The sequence below is a fragment of the Polypterus senegalus genome, chromosome 4, assembly GCF_016835505.1.
Source record: "Polypterus senegalus isolate Bchr_013 chromosome 4, ASM1683550v1, whole genome shotgun sequence".
Classification (NCBI taxonomy): Eukaryota; Metazoa; Chordata; class Cladistia; order Polypteriformes; family Polypteridae; genus Polypterus; species Polypterus senegalus.
The window spans coordinates 51,330,874-51,346,766 of record NC_053157.1 but is presented as its reverse complement, the minus strand read 5'-3'; the positions used below and the strand labels follow the sequence as shown (position 1 = coordinate 51,346,766).

At 36.8% G+C, this 15,893-nt stretch overlaps 1 protein-coding gene across 1 annotated transcript in view; it reads left to right on the top strand.

Moving 5' to 3' along the window:
• Positions 1 to 15,893, top strand: part of pstpip2 (proline-serine-threonine phosphatase interacting protein 2) — a 175,388-nt gene that overhangs the window by 114,065 nt on the left and 45,430 nt on the right. Inside the window, exons 4-6 of the mRNA XM_039750611.1 lie at positions 3,198 to 3,232; positions 11,030 to 11,136; positions 14,265 to 14,327. Of these exons, the coding sequence (XP_039606545.1) occupies positions 3,198 to 3,232; positions 11,030 to 11,136; positions 14,265 to 14,327 (205 nt within the window). The remainder of the gene's footprint in view (positions 1 to 3,197; positions 3,233 to 11,029; positions 11,137 to 14,264; positions 14,328 to 15,893) is intronic.

Sequence of the window (15,893 nt, the reverse complement as noted above, 5' to 3'; positions counted from 1 at the left end):
CAAGCTTCGCCATTAACGTCGTCATACCGCTATCACTATCCAAATCTTCCGCAGGTATTTTCATCGCGGTTTCACGGGCTCTCCCTTCAAGCCCCAAAGCAACAGCAAGTGCTTGTTTCTTTCTGTCAAGGTCGGTAACTCGCGTCCAGACATTGATTTCATTTTTCCAGCCCTCGTATGGTCTGGCTTCATCAAACTTCGGCGGGATTTTATAACTAGCTGCCATCCTTATGAACCATCCTCTGCTACCATGTTAAACTGAAATAAACACAACGTTTAATTGATAATATTTATTAGAGGCGTTCAGCAAATTCTTCGCTCAGTCTCACACCCGAACACCCACACAAAAAACACCCCCCAGCACCTCCCCAAAAACCTCCGCCCCCTTCTCCTTAAAGCACATACGCTGGGTTAAATAGTGCAGGTGAGATGTGATGTATTAACACTTCCAGTGGTCAACTGTGAACCCACAATGTCCAGCTCAGAATCAACTTGAGCCAAAAGAAGAACTTCTGTAGTCAGCCATGCTGAGACTGTTTCTAAACACTGTGAACAGAGCACTTCCTGCTGACATCAGCACAGGCAGGAGAGAAAGTTACACGTTTATGTGTGCTTTATAGATAATATACCCAAAATAGCTATGAGTGTTGGTAAAATTAATACAACCTGATAATAGCTGCCAAGTAGGTTGCTGTCTTTGTCTCGAGTTGTACCTGGTCTTCTATGGCCTTTAAATGGTGTTCCAGAAACAGACAACATGGCCACTCGGAGTATATCTGCCTAGAGAGATGGTCTTCTCAAGATTGAAAATGACACAGAGAGAGAGAGAGAGAGAGAGCAAGAGCTCAGCTGTCATCACCAGGAACCACTCTGCTCACAGTGTTCAGAAAACAGTCTATGTGGAGTTCTCCTATTGGCTCACACTGCAAGAAGACTTCTTCTGAGCCAGATATGGAGGGTTTACAACTGACCATCGCCAGTTCACTATGAGTCCACAGCAATTCAGTTGGCAACGAGGGTGGGATGTGAGGCATTCTGTTAAGGTCCACGTATGGTAACTGTAGGGACCCTACTGTGACAAAGTAACAGTGAAATATAAAAAGTAGTATTGAAATTGGTTTATAGCATCAGATCAGCTATTGAGGTTGTAGTAGGGTAAGGGTGCATGGATGTGTAGAATCTGTTATTAGGTCCAAATTATGTTCAAGAAGGGAAAAAATAATTTAAAATTGCCTTGCTTCACCTTTAATAGTAATTTTACTTTACATCAAAATTTTTCTTATAATTATAAATACATAAAATATTTGTTTTTGTGCAAATTGAACCAGTAACTGAAAATTACAAGTGCTGTTGGAGAATTGTGGGTGTGAATTAGTTTCGAACAGTCGATCGAAGTCTGTAACATACTTAGGCTGTTATGATATGTTTAAATTCAGAATATATTTCTCCTCATATTTTCTGTTAGCTTTTGAAGGTATTCTTTGGAATGCTGGAATATGAAGATTCAGATTTTATTTCCTCTCTAGAATTGTTTTTTTAACAAAAGCACTTTTGTTTTTTGCTACATTTTGGTGTTTACCATAGCACAATCTAGTTTTCCTTGGGCATCTCTCTTTGGTTGGTTGGTTGCTAGCACCATGGCCTTGGAAGATGTCTGACTATCCGTTACACATGCAACAATATAATGCCAGTATCACAGTGATTACAATGTTTATGACTGTGGATGAACTTTGAAACAAAGATTAAAATGTTTGTATTTTTGAAAGACTTTTCAGAGCTTAAGTTTTTGACTTTGTCTTCAGGCTACTGATTTTGCTTATTAGCCTGCACATTTGACTTTCTGGATTTGACTCTCACTTGATTTTTGGCCTTGTTGTTCCCTTTGGTCTTTTCAAAACTAAAATTACCTTTGTGGCCTCCCTTTCTTCTTTAATCATGGCAAAACATGAGGAGATCACAAGTAATGCATTTTAGACTCTTTTCATAACTGGTATAAGATCAGGGAATTAAGGAGGCTGTGACACGATATCCCATGCTTATCCATTGACAAGGAGTGATCTGTTGCTTATCTGTTAACAGTTCCACAATCTCAGTTATCTAATGAAACTTAGTAATAGGGTCATTATTAATTAAGTTGCTTGTCTCAATAATTCTATATACACCTACTGCCATTTGATAAATTTGTCTCAATGTGTCTATTCATGTTCCATGGCCATGTGTAGAATTTTCTGTGCAGTTTGTAAAGCTCACTTTATTTTGGCCATTTTTCTTGTATTACCAATTTAATGATGGCTTGTGACAAGTCACTAGAAAACTGATGTTTACTAGCAGACGTTGTTTGCAATGACAGTAGGAGTCTTATCTGATCTTACTTCTGGGTATTAACAAGTGTGATGGTCACAATCAGTTTGCGGGTTTTAACTGTTTGCTAAGTTGCTTGATAAAACTGAAACTGGTCTCAGCAAATGTCAGTTCAGCAAAACTATGATAGAATGGCGGAATGAGAAAGATTATTTTAAAAAGTGAAACCTGGTTGTCCTGAATGCATAAGATAATGGCCTGCTTCTTTTTGATTTGCCTTTGGAACATTTTTAATTTTACTATTTATCATACATTGCCCTTTTGTGTATTTTTTCCTGTGAGGATGTTGTTTGGCTTGATTGTTTACATGATCACTGCCATAATGTGTGTCTGGTTGCTCTAACTCAACATAGTTGCTAGGGATGTTATCAAATGCCATGTAATCTCTAACATGGAGGCCATTATATTTAAGATGGTCACTTGCACAGAGCAGGTATCTAAAGTTTAAGATCCTTTGAAGAACCTCAGAACATTAGAAATTTGACCAAGGAGACAATTTAGTTCATCAAACACATTTCTTTACATAATAAATAAGATGTTTCAACATCTATCTATCTATCTATCTATCTATCTATCTATCTATCTATCTATCTATCTATCTATCTATCTATCTATCTATCTATCTATCTATCTATCTATCTATCTATCTATCTATCTATCTATCTATCTATCTATCTATCTATCTATCTCAAACCAGAGAAAGATGAGTTGAAAATGTGCCTTATCTACTTGTTACTTTAAACTTTATCTGTATTTGGCAGTTCTAAACTCGGATGGATGGATGAAAGAAGAGCATTTTTGTAATCAGTAAGCTAATTTTTCCTTTTGTTTAACAGCACAATGAAGAGAGCCTTGGATGTCTTCAAACAACGTGAGTACCTTTCCTGTGGTACTGGTTCATGAGCACATTGATGACACTATAGTTCTTTGTTACTAGCAAGATCCAATTGCCAGTGTTGTGCTGTTGGTCAACATTAATTTTCACATATAAACCAACTTCTGGGGATTCCATTTTTGTAATTTCCTATGCATGTAATAAACTGGTTATTTTAGTATTAAGCTACATTTTTAAAGTCTGATAAAAATTCATAAATACATTTTTAAATGTGTAATCTCCTTTATATTTTGAGTATTCAGGTCAGGAATTATTCATTATTTTCATTTCTGACATTTTGATGTTTTTCTGCATTGATAATTGATATAGATATCATACAACACTATGTAACTTTAAATAATTTCAATATGATCAACAACGAATAACACACCTTTTTTTGAATTTATACCACTGTACCTAACTATAATTAAAAACAGGATAGGAAATTGCAATATTCTGTATGTTTACAATTTATGATGTCATACGGTCAGACTCGACACACTTTTAAAAAGGTTTGGGGCAACCACCTGTATAATTTCCCTAGGTTCCAATGAGTTTTGAAATTCAAGACAGATGTCCTTAATGGACTCCATAACAAGACTCCTTAAAAAAACGACGTCTTTAAATGCCAAAAGAGGAAGTGACGTAATGGACCCGGAAGTAACATGTTTCTGTGGGCAGAACCGGAAGTGACACTCTTGTGGGCACCAAAACCAGAAGTGACACTCTTCTGGGTGCCAGAACCAGAAGTGATATCTTCAGAGTTGAATCAGACAGGTTTTCCCATTTTTGGTCTGCAGAGACAACAGAAGAAGGTTTAGCGCACCCCACCACCCCCTGGCCTGGAGTGGAATTACCTTCACTTGGTCAATACAACATCCTCCTACTCGCATGTGTGTGATAATGGGTTAAACAGTAAAAATTAAGAAGAGATGGTGAAGATGGTTTGCTAGAAAACCTAAAGAGTTTTTCCTTTCTCCACCTCCTATAACTTTTTTACATCTTACCCTCTAGAAAAGATAATCTTAATGCATTTAACTGTTATTTGTGTCGCTTTGATGACAATCCCTACATTCCTAAAAAACACTGGAATGTAAAAACAAACATTAAAAGGGATCATTCCTGTAAGTTACAAGTAAAAACAAAATGAATGATTCAATTACAGTTCGCTTGATTTTTGTCAGTTACAGAAATGACTATATTTGGTGATAATGCACTATAAAATAGAGCTATTAAGTAGGCTCCCCCTTGCCCTGCTTTCTCTTCTAAGTGGAGATGTCTATGCTCATTGAGCTTCAGAGATTTGGTGATAATTGCTGCATAGGTTTATTCATTATCAACAAGAACAATTTAGTTTTTGTATAGCCCATAAATCATACAGCAAGTGCCGCAATGGGCTTTAAAAGGTCCTGTTTTTTGACAGCACCCCCTGCCTTGACTCCCAAAGTAGACACGAAAAAACACCTAAAAAAAAGCTCTTGTAGTTAAAAAAAAATAATGTAGGAAATCCTGGGAAAGGCATTTCAGATACAAACCCCTTTTCAGGTAGGTTGGGTATATAATGGGCATCAAAAAATGGGGTAAATACATCTTACAAAACAGAACACAAATAATCTTCTTCACAGACTTAGATGACCAATCTATCATTGCCACCTGAGGAATACAATGCAACAGCACAGTAGTATTAGTACAAACTACAAGGCAAAATGCAAGAATAGATAATATCACATATGAGGATTCAGATTCGTTCAGAGTCCTGGAGACTTCAGGCAACAAGCCACCTCCCCTTACTCGCCATTCTACAGCTGAGTCAGTGCTGAGCCGGCCAATCAGATGAAAGGACCCTTCTACCTGATGATTCCAGTGTTCCTTTATCAGAGATCTTTTTCCATAGGAAGGCAAACAACTTTATTACGGCTTCCAAAGCTGAGTTATAGTTTCTGTGTTTTTAATCAGGGCATAAATAGGTGCCTAACTATCTTTGAGATACTAGCAAGAAAAATATACTTTTATCAGGTGCACAGACTTATTTTAGCATTCCCACAGCAGAGGTTGTCATTTCATTACCAAAGCAGTTTCACTTTGGTTGAGTAGGTAACATCGAATAAGAGTAAGGTCCAATGGCCAGGGGGGACAGAAAAAACAAAAAAAAAAACTCCAGATGGCTGGAGAAAAAATAAAATCTGTAGGGATTCCAGACCATGAGACCGCCCAGTCCCCTCTGGGCATTCTACCTAACATAAATGAAACAGTCCTCTTTGGATTTAGGGTTCTCACGGAAAGGCTTAATGATGATGGTCATGTAGACTTCTGCCTTTTAATACATCCATCATTGTTGGAGCATCATTAAGCTTTGAGTAGGTGGAGGTGGCACAGGCCACCACCACAAAGAAACCAGAAAAAGAAACAGAAAAAGAGAGTAGGGGTTAGTATGGATTTTAGAGCCACCATGAGTAGTTATTATGAGGAAATTGAACATACAGAGTATCAGGATTAAGTTAAATTAAGTTAGTTTGAAGTTATAAAAAGGCCATGTTAAAGTAATGTGTTTTCAGCAGTGTTTTAAACTGCTCTACTGTATTAGCCTGGCGAATTCCTATTGGCAGGCTATTCCAGATTTTAGGTGCATAGCAGCAGAAGGCCGCCTCACCACTTCTTTTAAGCTTTGTTCTTGGAATTCTAAGGAGACGCTCATTTGAGGATCTAAGGTTACGATTTGGAATATAAGGTGTCAGACATTTCGATATATAAGATGGGGCGAGATTATTTAAGGCTTTAGAAACCATAAGCAGAATTTTAAAGTCAATCCTGAATGACACAGGTAACCAGTGTAGTGACATCAAAACTGGAGAAATGTGTTCAGATTTTCTTTTCCTAGTTAGGGTTCTAGCAGCTGCATTCTGCACTTGTTGCAAACGATTTATGTCTTTCTTCGGTAGTCCTGAGAGGAGTGTGTTACAGTAATCTAGTCGACTGAAAACAAATGCGTGAACTAATTTCTCAGCATCTTTCAGTTATATAAGAGGTCTAACTTTAGCTTTGTTTCTTAAGTGAAAAAATTCTGTCCTAGTGGACTGATTAATATGCGATTTAAAATTCAGATTACAGTCAACAATTACCCCTAAACTTTTTACCTCCGTCTTGACTTTTAATCCTAATGTATCCAGTTTATTTCTAATAGCCTCATTGTATCCATTATTGCTAATCACTAAGATTTCAGTTTTCTCTTTATTTAACTTGAGAAAGTTACTATTCATCCATTCTGAGATACCAGTCAGACATTGTGTTAGTGAATCAAGAGAATCAGGGTCATCAGGTGCTATTGATAAGTACAGCTGTGTGTCATCAGCATAGCTGTGGTAGCTCACGTTGTGCTCTGAAATAATCTGACCTAACGGAAGCATGTAGATTGAGAAGAGCAGCGGACCCAGGATAGAGCCTTGTGGAACACCATATCGGATATCATGTGTCTTCGAGTTGTAATTCCCACAACTAACAAAAAATGTTCTCCCTGCCAGGTAGGATTCAAACCAATTTAAGACACTGCCAGAGAGGCCCACCCATTGACTAAGGCAATTTCTAAGAATGTTGTGATCAATGGTGTCAAATGCAGCACTCAGATCTAAGAGGATGAGAACAGATAAATGGCCTCTGTCTGCGTTCACTAGCAAATCATTTACTACTTTAACGAGTGCAGTTTCTGTGCTGTGATTTGTTCTAAAACCCGACTGAAGCCCTTTTCCCCCTCACAAACACACTTTCCTTATAAAATAATTTACTGTCTCTTAACTCAGTGCCTATCTAACATCTTTTTTAGAAGAATGATGTATTTGTGGAGTGAAATATTTGTTTTGTCTCATTACATTGCTAAAAATTGGAACTATCACCCCTCTTGCTAGAACCATTAACTTTCAGCATTTCTGGCTGGATCTCTCCTACCTCTGTAACCTTGCTTCCAAGACTGAGTTGTCGATACACAAAACTTTCAACTCCAACTCTGACTTCGACTCCTTGATTTATTGCACCTCCGACTCTGAGCCTTTAATTTCTGGTACCACCAACTCTGTCCCTAACTTTGCAATTTGTAATTAGACTAACATATTTACTGTATTGATTGAAAGCACACAACACACAAGATACAAGGTACTTCATCACTGCTTGCGTAAATCATCATGTTTAAATGTTTTAGCATGTAAACTTAAAAAAATAAAAAAGATGGTATATTTTTATCAAAAGTTTAGTAGAAAAGGTAGTTTAATCGAATCAGTAAATGTGAAATTGGAAATTTTAACATATTAGAGTTGGAGTCAGTACATTTTTACCTACTCTGACTCCAACTCCAGTAACCTAATAATCCCCCTGGCTCAGACTCCACAGCCCTGCTTGCTACTCTGCAGCTTTTTAACCACCATAGTTTGCTGGTCCCACTTAGCAGCCTTGCAAGTAGCGTGACTTAAACAGTCAGCCACTCTGCATATTCACAGGGCTAATGTACTGCAGTGTCATCTTTACTAATATGCTTATATAAAGATATAATTCATGTGTGAGGGCTTTTCTTAAATTCTTGCAAAGTTTTGGACTCCATATTACAAAAAAAAATTCAGCGGTAGAGAAAGTCCAGGATTTCCAGAGTAAAAACTGTCAGAAAACAGTAAAGGAGCTAATGCTTTTCAGTTTAAGTGAATGGAAATTAAGTGACATGATTAACGTCTTCAGAATTATTAAGGGAACTGTTATTATTCCACATGGGGCGTAGTGCTGGGATTTTCTTTGTGTTTTGTTTCCTTTCTTTTGTCTAACTTGCTCCTTAACTGTGTTACCTGATTCAAAAGGAAGTACAGGTAGGAATTAAGAAGTAAGTAGTCAAGGTAGACCTCAGCATTAATGTTTGCAGTGCACCGTGCAATCCATAGGTCTCTGTTGTATGCCATTCGGTATGGAAGTCCTAAAATCAGTGTTAATGTTGGTGATGTGCCATCTATTGGAATGACAGAGACACAGCAACCAGAACAAACACACAGACACTTATCCTTTTATGAAGGTGACTTTTGCGTACCTTCTGATAGTTCTGTCAATTCCCTTTGGTATTTTGTCAGTTAATGTTAATGCCTTACCTTTTAAAAGCAGCTGCAACCCGTTGATTAGGTAACAGTCTTTCGGTGCTGAGGCTACACTACAAATATCTTAGTAAGCCACTACATCATTGCATTGGCATTACTTAGTTTGTGAAACTCTGCTTCTATCCTCCTTTATGCACTTTGTAAGTTTGTTAGCATTCTTGACCGTTCTTTTTTTTTGGATTTTATGTTTCTGAATTTTTGACTTACTTAGTTAATTATTGTAGAGTTTGGCTTTCTTGTTTAATTAGTTATAGTATTTGTGTATTTTTTCCTTTAGTCCTTTTCCTAGTATTTATGTTTTTGAGTTTTGTTTTTCTGTATTTTTAAATGTTGTACTTTGAATGTTAAATATTTAAATTTTGTTATTCCTTGTTTTAAATGTTATGGTTTCATTCATTTTAAAAGTCTTCTCTCTTTGATTTTTAAATTTGCGTTTATTTTTGGTTTTTCTTCCATAGTGTGGCAAAATCACAACAATGAATTATAATGGAGGATCCCAACTGTACTTTAAAAAGAGTTTGGGGTTTTGGGGCACCAACGAAAAATGATTAACGTCCTTAGCGTTAGTCCTGAGCATCACTCGGGCAACTGTATAGACCAGAGGTCTCCAACTCCAGTCCTGGAGAGCTACTGTGGCTGCAAGTTTTCATTCCAACTCTTTTCTTAATTAGTGACCAGTTTTTGCTGCTAATTAACTATTTACCTTTACTTTAATGGAGTTTTCTTGAGACTCTGACTGCTGAATTGATTCCTTTTTCCTTAACCAACACCTAAACTAAATATGATGTGAAGTAAGCCAACTAATTTGGGGCCTCAAACTCAAACCAACTTCACTTCATTCAGTTTCTTAATTTGAAGCCAATTCTCGTTGCTAATTAAACCCGTTATTTAATTCCATGGCGCTCATTCTGCCATGGCAGACATTTCCAAAACTGTTGATCTTGTTTTTTAAGAGCGCTGTCAAAATGTTTTGTGGACCTGAGCAGATCAACATTACAGAGGCCTTCACCTTTCTTTATTTTCAGTTATTGTGTGATGGACGCAGGTTGTTGTTTATGTGTTGGTACATTTTGTGTGTAAATATTGTTTTGTTGCTAATTAAGGAAAAAAGAAATAATTAAGGGGCCTGAGTCTTAAGTTGTGCATCAATTAAAATTAAGGCAAAGAGTTAATTAGCAGCAAAATCTGGTCACTAATTAAGAAAAGGGATACAATGAAAACCTGGAGCCACAGTAGCTCTCCAGGACTGGAGTTGGAGACCCCTGGTATAGACACATATCACGTAAGTGTTAGACCCGAGGATTACTCAGGCTGTAATAGTGGGAACGGCGTTAGTGCCAAGCGTTACTTGGGAAACGATATAGGCATGTCTTGCATAAGTAACAGGCCCGAATGTTACCCAGGCAAAGGTGCTCATAATGACATCTTGTAAGAAATGTTTTTCAGCAGCCCAAGTGTTGCGTACTCTTGACAGGGATATGAGGAGTGATAATGAACTCAGTCTGTTTTCAGGCAGTGAAATTGAAACAAACAGTAAAATCAAAAGTGATTTTGGTGAATCTGAAAGTGATGCTCATGTCAATCGCACATGTGTAGTGTGCTATTCAAAAGTTGATCAGTCTGGAAAGAAAATCTGCAAGGAATCGTGCTGTTATTGTCCTGACTGTGACGTTGGATTGTGTATTTTACCATGCTTCAAGATATACAACACAAATTACACATTTTGACAATATATACGATATTAGCATTGCTATATTTATTATTATTATCCATCCATCCATTATCCAACCTGCTATATCCTAACTACAGGGTCACAGGGATCAGCTGGAGCCTGTATCATTAATGTACTTTCTATACTTCTGACTTTGTACTTTTAGTGCTTTTCACGTTTTACAGCAGAAAGATCAGATTTAATAAATAGACAATTTTTCAAGCCAAAGTAACGCTTTTTGTGTTTTTTCAAGAAAAAATATAACGCTAAGGAGGTTAACAATAAATTATGTACAGGTGTTAGAAAATTTGTTTTTACACGGAGAACCACAGACCTATGGAATAAGTTAACAAGGAGTGTGGTAGACAGTAGATTGTTAGGGACTTTCAAAACTTGACTGGATGTAATTTTGTAGAAATAAGGTGAGTAGGATTAATGAGCTTTGTGAATCATTGTTTGTTCTATTGAATAGACTGTTTTCCTTTTCAGAATTCATCAGATATGTGTTGTGTAGTAGAAAGTGTAGAGTTTCTGGAGAATATGTAGAACACGCAGACCCCACAAGGCAACTTGGCAATCATTCATCAAATATTTTTATCATTACAGGGTGCTGAGGTGCCATTCTATCCCGACAACACAACATGCAATACTATAAATCTGAAATTTGTGTCTTTAGAAAGCAGAGTACCTAGAGGAAGCCCACACAGACACAGGGAGAAATTGTAGACGCTACATGAGTCAGTGATTCTGTAAAGCCATAAACAATAGCCTGTATGTCACCTTACTATTCCTAGGTGATCATCATGAAATTTATTTTTCGGTCTTTTTTATTTGTTCGATTCATATTTGAAATATGTTGTACTTGTTTAAGCAAAAATGTGAAATAGACATATATGATATGTAGTGTAATGACAACTTCTGATGGCAATATGGTTTTAAATATTTGAATGGATTTTTCTTCAGAAATTGAAAATATTGGTCAGGCTCATACTCATTTGGCTCAGAGCTTAAGGGAAGAAGCAAAAAGACTTGAGGATTTTCGGGAAAAGCAAAAAGATTCAAGGAAAAAGGTAAGGCATTCTCCATAAAAAAGACGTGTGCTGTTACTGTTTCTTTTTTGTCTATATTTTAGACCGTTAATTTATGCGGGTGTCTTATACAGTATGTGGGGAGTTGCTATCATCGGCATGTTTGACAGCTGTGAAGAAGGAAGGAATTGAAATTTTTAGCAAGCAGGATGTGCTTTACTGGCTTTGGCTTAAAATGTTATGATTCTGTGGAAAGTATGTTAGAGTACCTTCAGGTATAAATGGGGAAAAAACAAAGAAAAAAAGACAAGTTTATCTCGAGCTATGTTGTGATCTAATTTAATAGAATGTTGTCTGTGCCTGCCAAGCCCCAGGTACTTTCAGACTCTGTTATGATTTAATTGCCAGTTTCTCTCAAATCAAACTGGTAACTGAGGTATTGAATCCCTGGTATTGAACCCAATAAATGCCAAGGAATGTATAGTTCTCTTTGAAAATCTGTTAACTCCAATTGTAGATCTTTAAATGTTACATTTTTACTGTCTATCTTTTTTTTCTAAGCTTAAGTTTTTACATCTACACATTCATTGCATTATTTAAACTAATTACTGCCTGCAACAAAAAATAAAGTGGTAAATAAGTATTAGATCATGTGTAAAAGAAGGCTTAATAGCTCTTATAATTTTGATTCTTTATTTGGCAGATGTCTTTATCCACACTGACTTACAAAATCAATATTCTTATATTTGAGTGATTACAATCAGATAATAAAAATTATTCAGTGAAGAGGGTCAATACAAAGTTTTAAAATTCCTTTTATATGTTAAGGAAAATTAACTAAAAGTTAGATTTTTCTCATACAGATTAGTGTAATACACCACCATGAGCTAAGGAAACCACAGATGACATCAGGAAGAATGTCGAATTGCATTTCAGGCTAGAGAGGTTTAAAATTCAGCAGTCTACTGTAAAATAGTCTACAAACTAAAAAAGAAAAAAAGAATTATTTTTTTAATTATTATTTCTCAATATAGAGACAGATTGCACACCAAGTATCAGGAAAACATATACAGAATATCCACAAAACCCAAGGAGCAACTCTATGGATCTCTCTGCCCATGTCAGGTCCTCAAAAATAAAACTAGGACTGAACGGCAGTAACATTCTTCGAAGGGCAACAATGCAATCATGAAAACTACTGCTGGAAATTAAGTTTGGAATAAAATGTTTTTCAGGTGATCCTCCGTATTTTTGGAAGGATATCCTCTTCCACTCTTTAGAGAAACACCAGAATAAATTTTTCACAACTGTCCGTTGTGTTGGTTGGGATATCATGATTTAACTTGTATTTTCAGTTGAGTTAGATGCCATGCTGTCTTCTAAAGAACATTAAATTCAAAATCTGCCTGTTCCTGTAACTCAATGAAAATGGTCTTTTAATAACCGTGTTCTTCTTTAATAGTCAGCAGTGAAAGTCAATCATGATTCTACTTCAAATATCAGTGTTTGCCAAACCTGTATCAGTTGCAAGGATGCTAAGATTCACAACGTCTGAAGATGGTAAATTGCTTTTTTTTATTACGCGGACCCCAGAAACACACCTAGCCTTGACCCAGCACACACACACTCACACACATAGACACTGATAAACAGGTCAATGAATCAATAAATATTACAGATTCAAAAAGATAATAAAGTATATATTCAACAAATAAAGATGAAAAAACAATTATTACACAAAATCTCTCCTTGAGTCTCCACAGGCGATAGTTATTTACATGCACTATATACATGAAACCATACGAAACAACAGACACTACTCAGTAAATAGTTAAGACGAATGATAAAGTCCAAACACAGTCCAGTACAGCAGAGCAGATGATGATGGTGTGCGAAATGAAATATAAAGTTTTGTCCTACCAGGTTCCAGTTGTAGTGTGAAGATTTGGCATGATTGGGAGAACTCCCCAGACAAAGACATGTCCAACCAAGACAAAATTACATGGGACAGCACATACATTGAGAAGAAACTGTAATCCATGGTAGTTGTAGTTTTATGCCAATAGTGTGTATGATGCTTAGAAACAGACAGTTGATTACAATCCCCACTGCATCTTTTTGGCTCCTTTTATAAGAGCCCACTATATAATCCATCGTCCCAGCAACCCCTGTGTCCTCTGGAACTGCCCAAAGGCATAATATTGTTAGGGCTGCTGTGATGTTGTAGGCAATTTTAAGTAATGTTGCTAAAAATTGGTGTTATATTATATTTTGTCTGCTGAAGTGCAATATTTCTACCACTCTTCCCCCATATGTGATACTTTTACCTTTTTTACATCTTTGCTTCAAGGAAGGAACAGTATTCTGGGCTGCACAGCAAGCTAATGGCCATCACCTTTCCCAATACAATAACTGCCTGGCCGCAAGCAGAAAGACAGCACTGCATACAATACATTTTTTTTAATCTCAAGTGGACCAGTTCATCATTTTATAGATACAGTACACTCATCCTAGATTTATTTACTTAATTATCAGTAATTCATACTCTTTTTCCAACACTGCTTTCTAAAAGTAACAGTATAAAAGCTGGAAAGGATGATGCTGCATTACATTGAAGGTAAATCCGTTTATTTTGCCTTCTTTCTTTAATTTAGTATTCTATGATTTGCCTATCTAGGCTTAATTTCTGGGACTCACTTTCCATAAAGGTGGAATATATACTATTAGATATCATTTTGGGGGTATCCTATCACCATTCTATTTTAACTGTGTTTATTTTTAGCTTTTAATGAAGTGTACCTTTCTCCATATGATAGTAGAGAAAAGCCAAGCAAAATGACACCTTTATTGGCTAACTAAAAAGATTACAACAGTTCACACATTCAAGTGACTAATTTGGAGTTCTGAACCTTTACAGACATTAACTGTTACAAATCTGTCATCTAGTAAAAAAAACTGAAATGACAAGCAGCATCCTGATCATCTCTAGCACAGCATTAAGTATGTGTTAGCAACAAGTATTTTCTTGCTTCTTATGTTTCATTTTGGTTTATTTTGGGAGAGGTTAATAGAAATAATGCTTAACCAGAAGTTACATTTTATCATAGTAAGAATTGCTTGGAAAGTGTCAAAGCAAACTTCTGAAACATCTTAATGCTGTTTTTCAACAGGCAGAACAATTTATGGAGTCATTACACAAGCAAAAGGCCTCTCAGTACAAAAAAACAATGGAGGTAGGTTTATCTTTGCATATTCTCGTCTGACATTTCACACTATACTATAAACAGTGTTTGTTTAGCAATATGGTGCTTGTTCCCAAAGTCATCTGGTAAATTTGGTCAAGAGGTTTTCTGTGTATTTTCTCCAGTCTGAATCCACCCAACTAAAGGGAACTTCTGTGACAATCTGCAGTTTTCTTTTTTCTTTAATTTAGATTCAAACTTTATCTTGCATAAACATCCTGTTATGTACTAATTGATTTCATCAATCCTGCCCTGGCTTGATTCCTCAATTCTGCCTGATGCTTCCTGGATAGGCTCCAGCTCCCTGTAACCATAAAGATGATGAAAGGATAAGTTCACTGTTTTTTAAGTCAAAATTATTTCTTCACATTTGTGGTGTATATTGATTTGCCACATGAAATTGCGTTCAGAAGTGAAGCATATTTTATAAATTAAAAACAAAAAGCCAGCCCACTCTTGCATTTTACAATGGAGCTAATGCTAAGCTCCAAATCTTACCAAATACTTCCATTTTTGAACTGAGAATTGATATGCATTTTGAGATTGCACACTTATTGGAAAACCGTGTATTCATATCAGATTAAAAAAGGAAAAAATAAATAAAAATATGAACAATTACACTCCAAATTTAACTTTCCAGCAACACATTTCTTTCACTACCTTCAAATTAGAAACTTTGTTAAACTAAATCTGCCCAATTCTCTTCACCTCCCACCTACCTCTATGCCGGAAAAAATATTGATCAGTCTTCAGGACTGACAGCATCTCAATATTATATAAAAACATTTTAAAGTCCCTCCCTTTCAAAGATCCAAGAGTACAGTGGGAAAAGGATCTCTCACTCATCCATCCATCCATTTTCCAACCCGCTGAATCCGAACACAGGGTCACGGGGGTCTGCTGGAGCCAATCCCAGCCAACACAGGGCACAAGGCAGGAACCAATCCTGGGCAGGGTGCCAACCCACCGCAGGACACACACACACACATGCACCAAGCAAACACTAAGGCCAATTTAGAATCGCCAATCCACCTAACCTGCATGTCTTTGGACTGTGGGAGGAAACCGGAGCGCCCAGAAAAAAACCAACACAGACACGGGGAGAACATGCAAACTCCACGCAGGGAGGACCCGGGAAGCGAACACAGGCCTCCTAACTGCGAGGCAGCAGCGCTACCACTGCGCCACCGTGCCGCCCATCTCTCACTCAACATCTCAGAAAAAGAGTGGAAGGTAGCCATGCACAGAATTTACTTGAGCTCCATATATGGAACTCATACAATTATTCGACTTAAAAATTATATATCGAGCACATCTGTTTCGTTTAAAATTGTCCAAAATGTTTCCGGGGCAAGATCCAACCCGCGAACGTTGCAATCGAGTTTCGGCCTCCCTGGGCCATATGTTTTAACATCATTCTGGACCAAAATCTTTAAATGCCTTTCAGAGAGCCTTGATGTCACAATCCCTCCTAATCAACTAACAGGTATATTTGGGGTACTTCCAGGTGGGCTTAAAGTCGAGAAGGACAAACTGTAATTGCTTTTACTACACTAT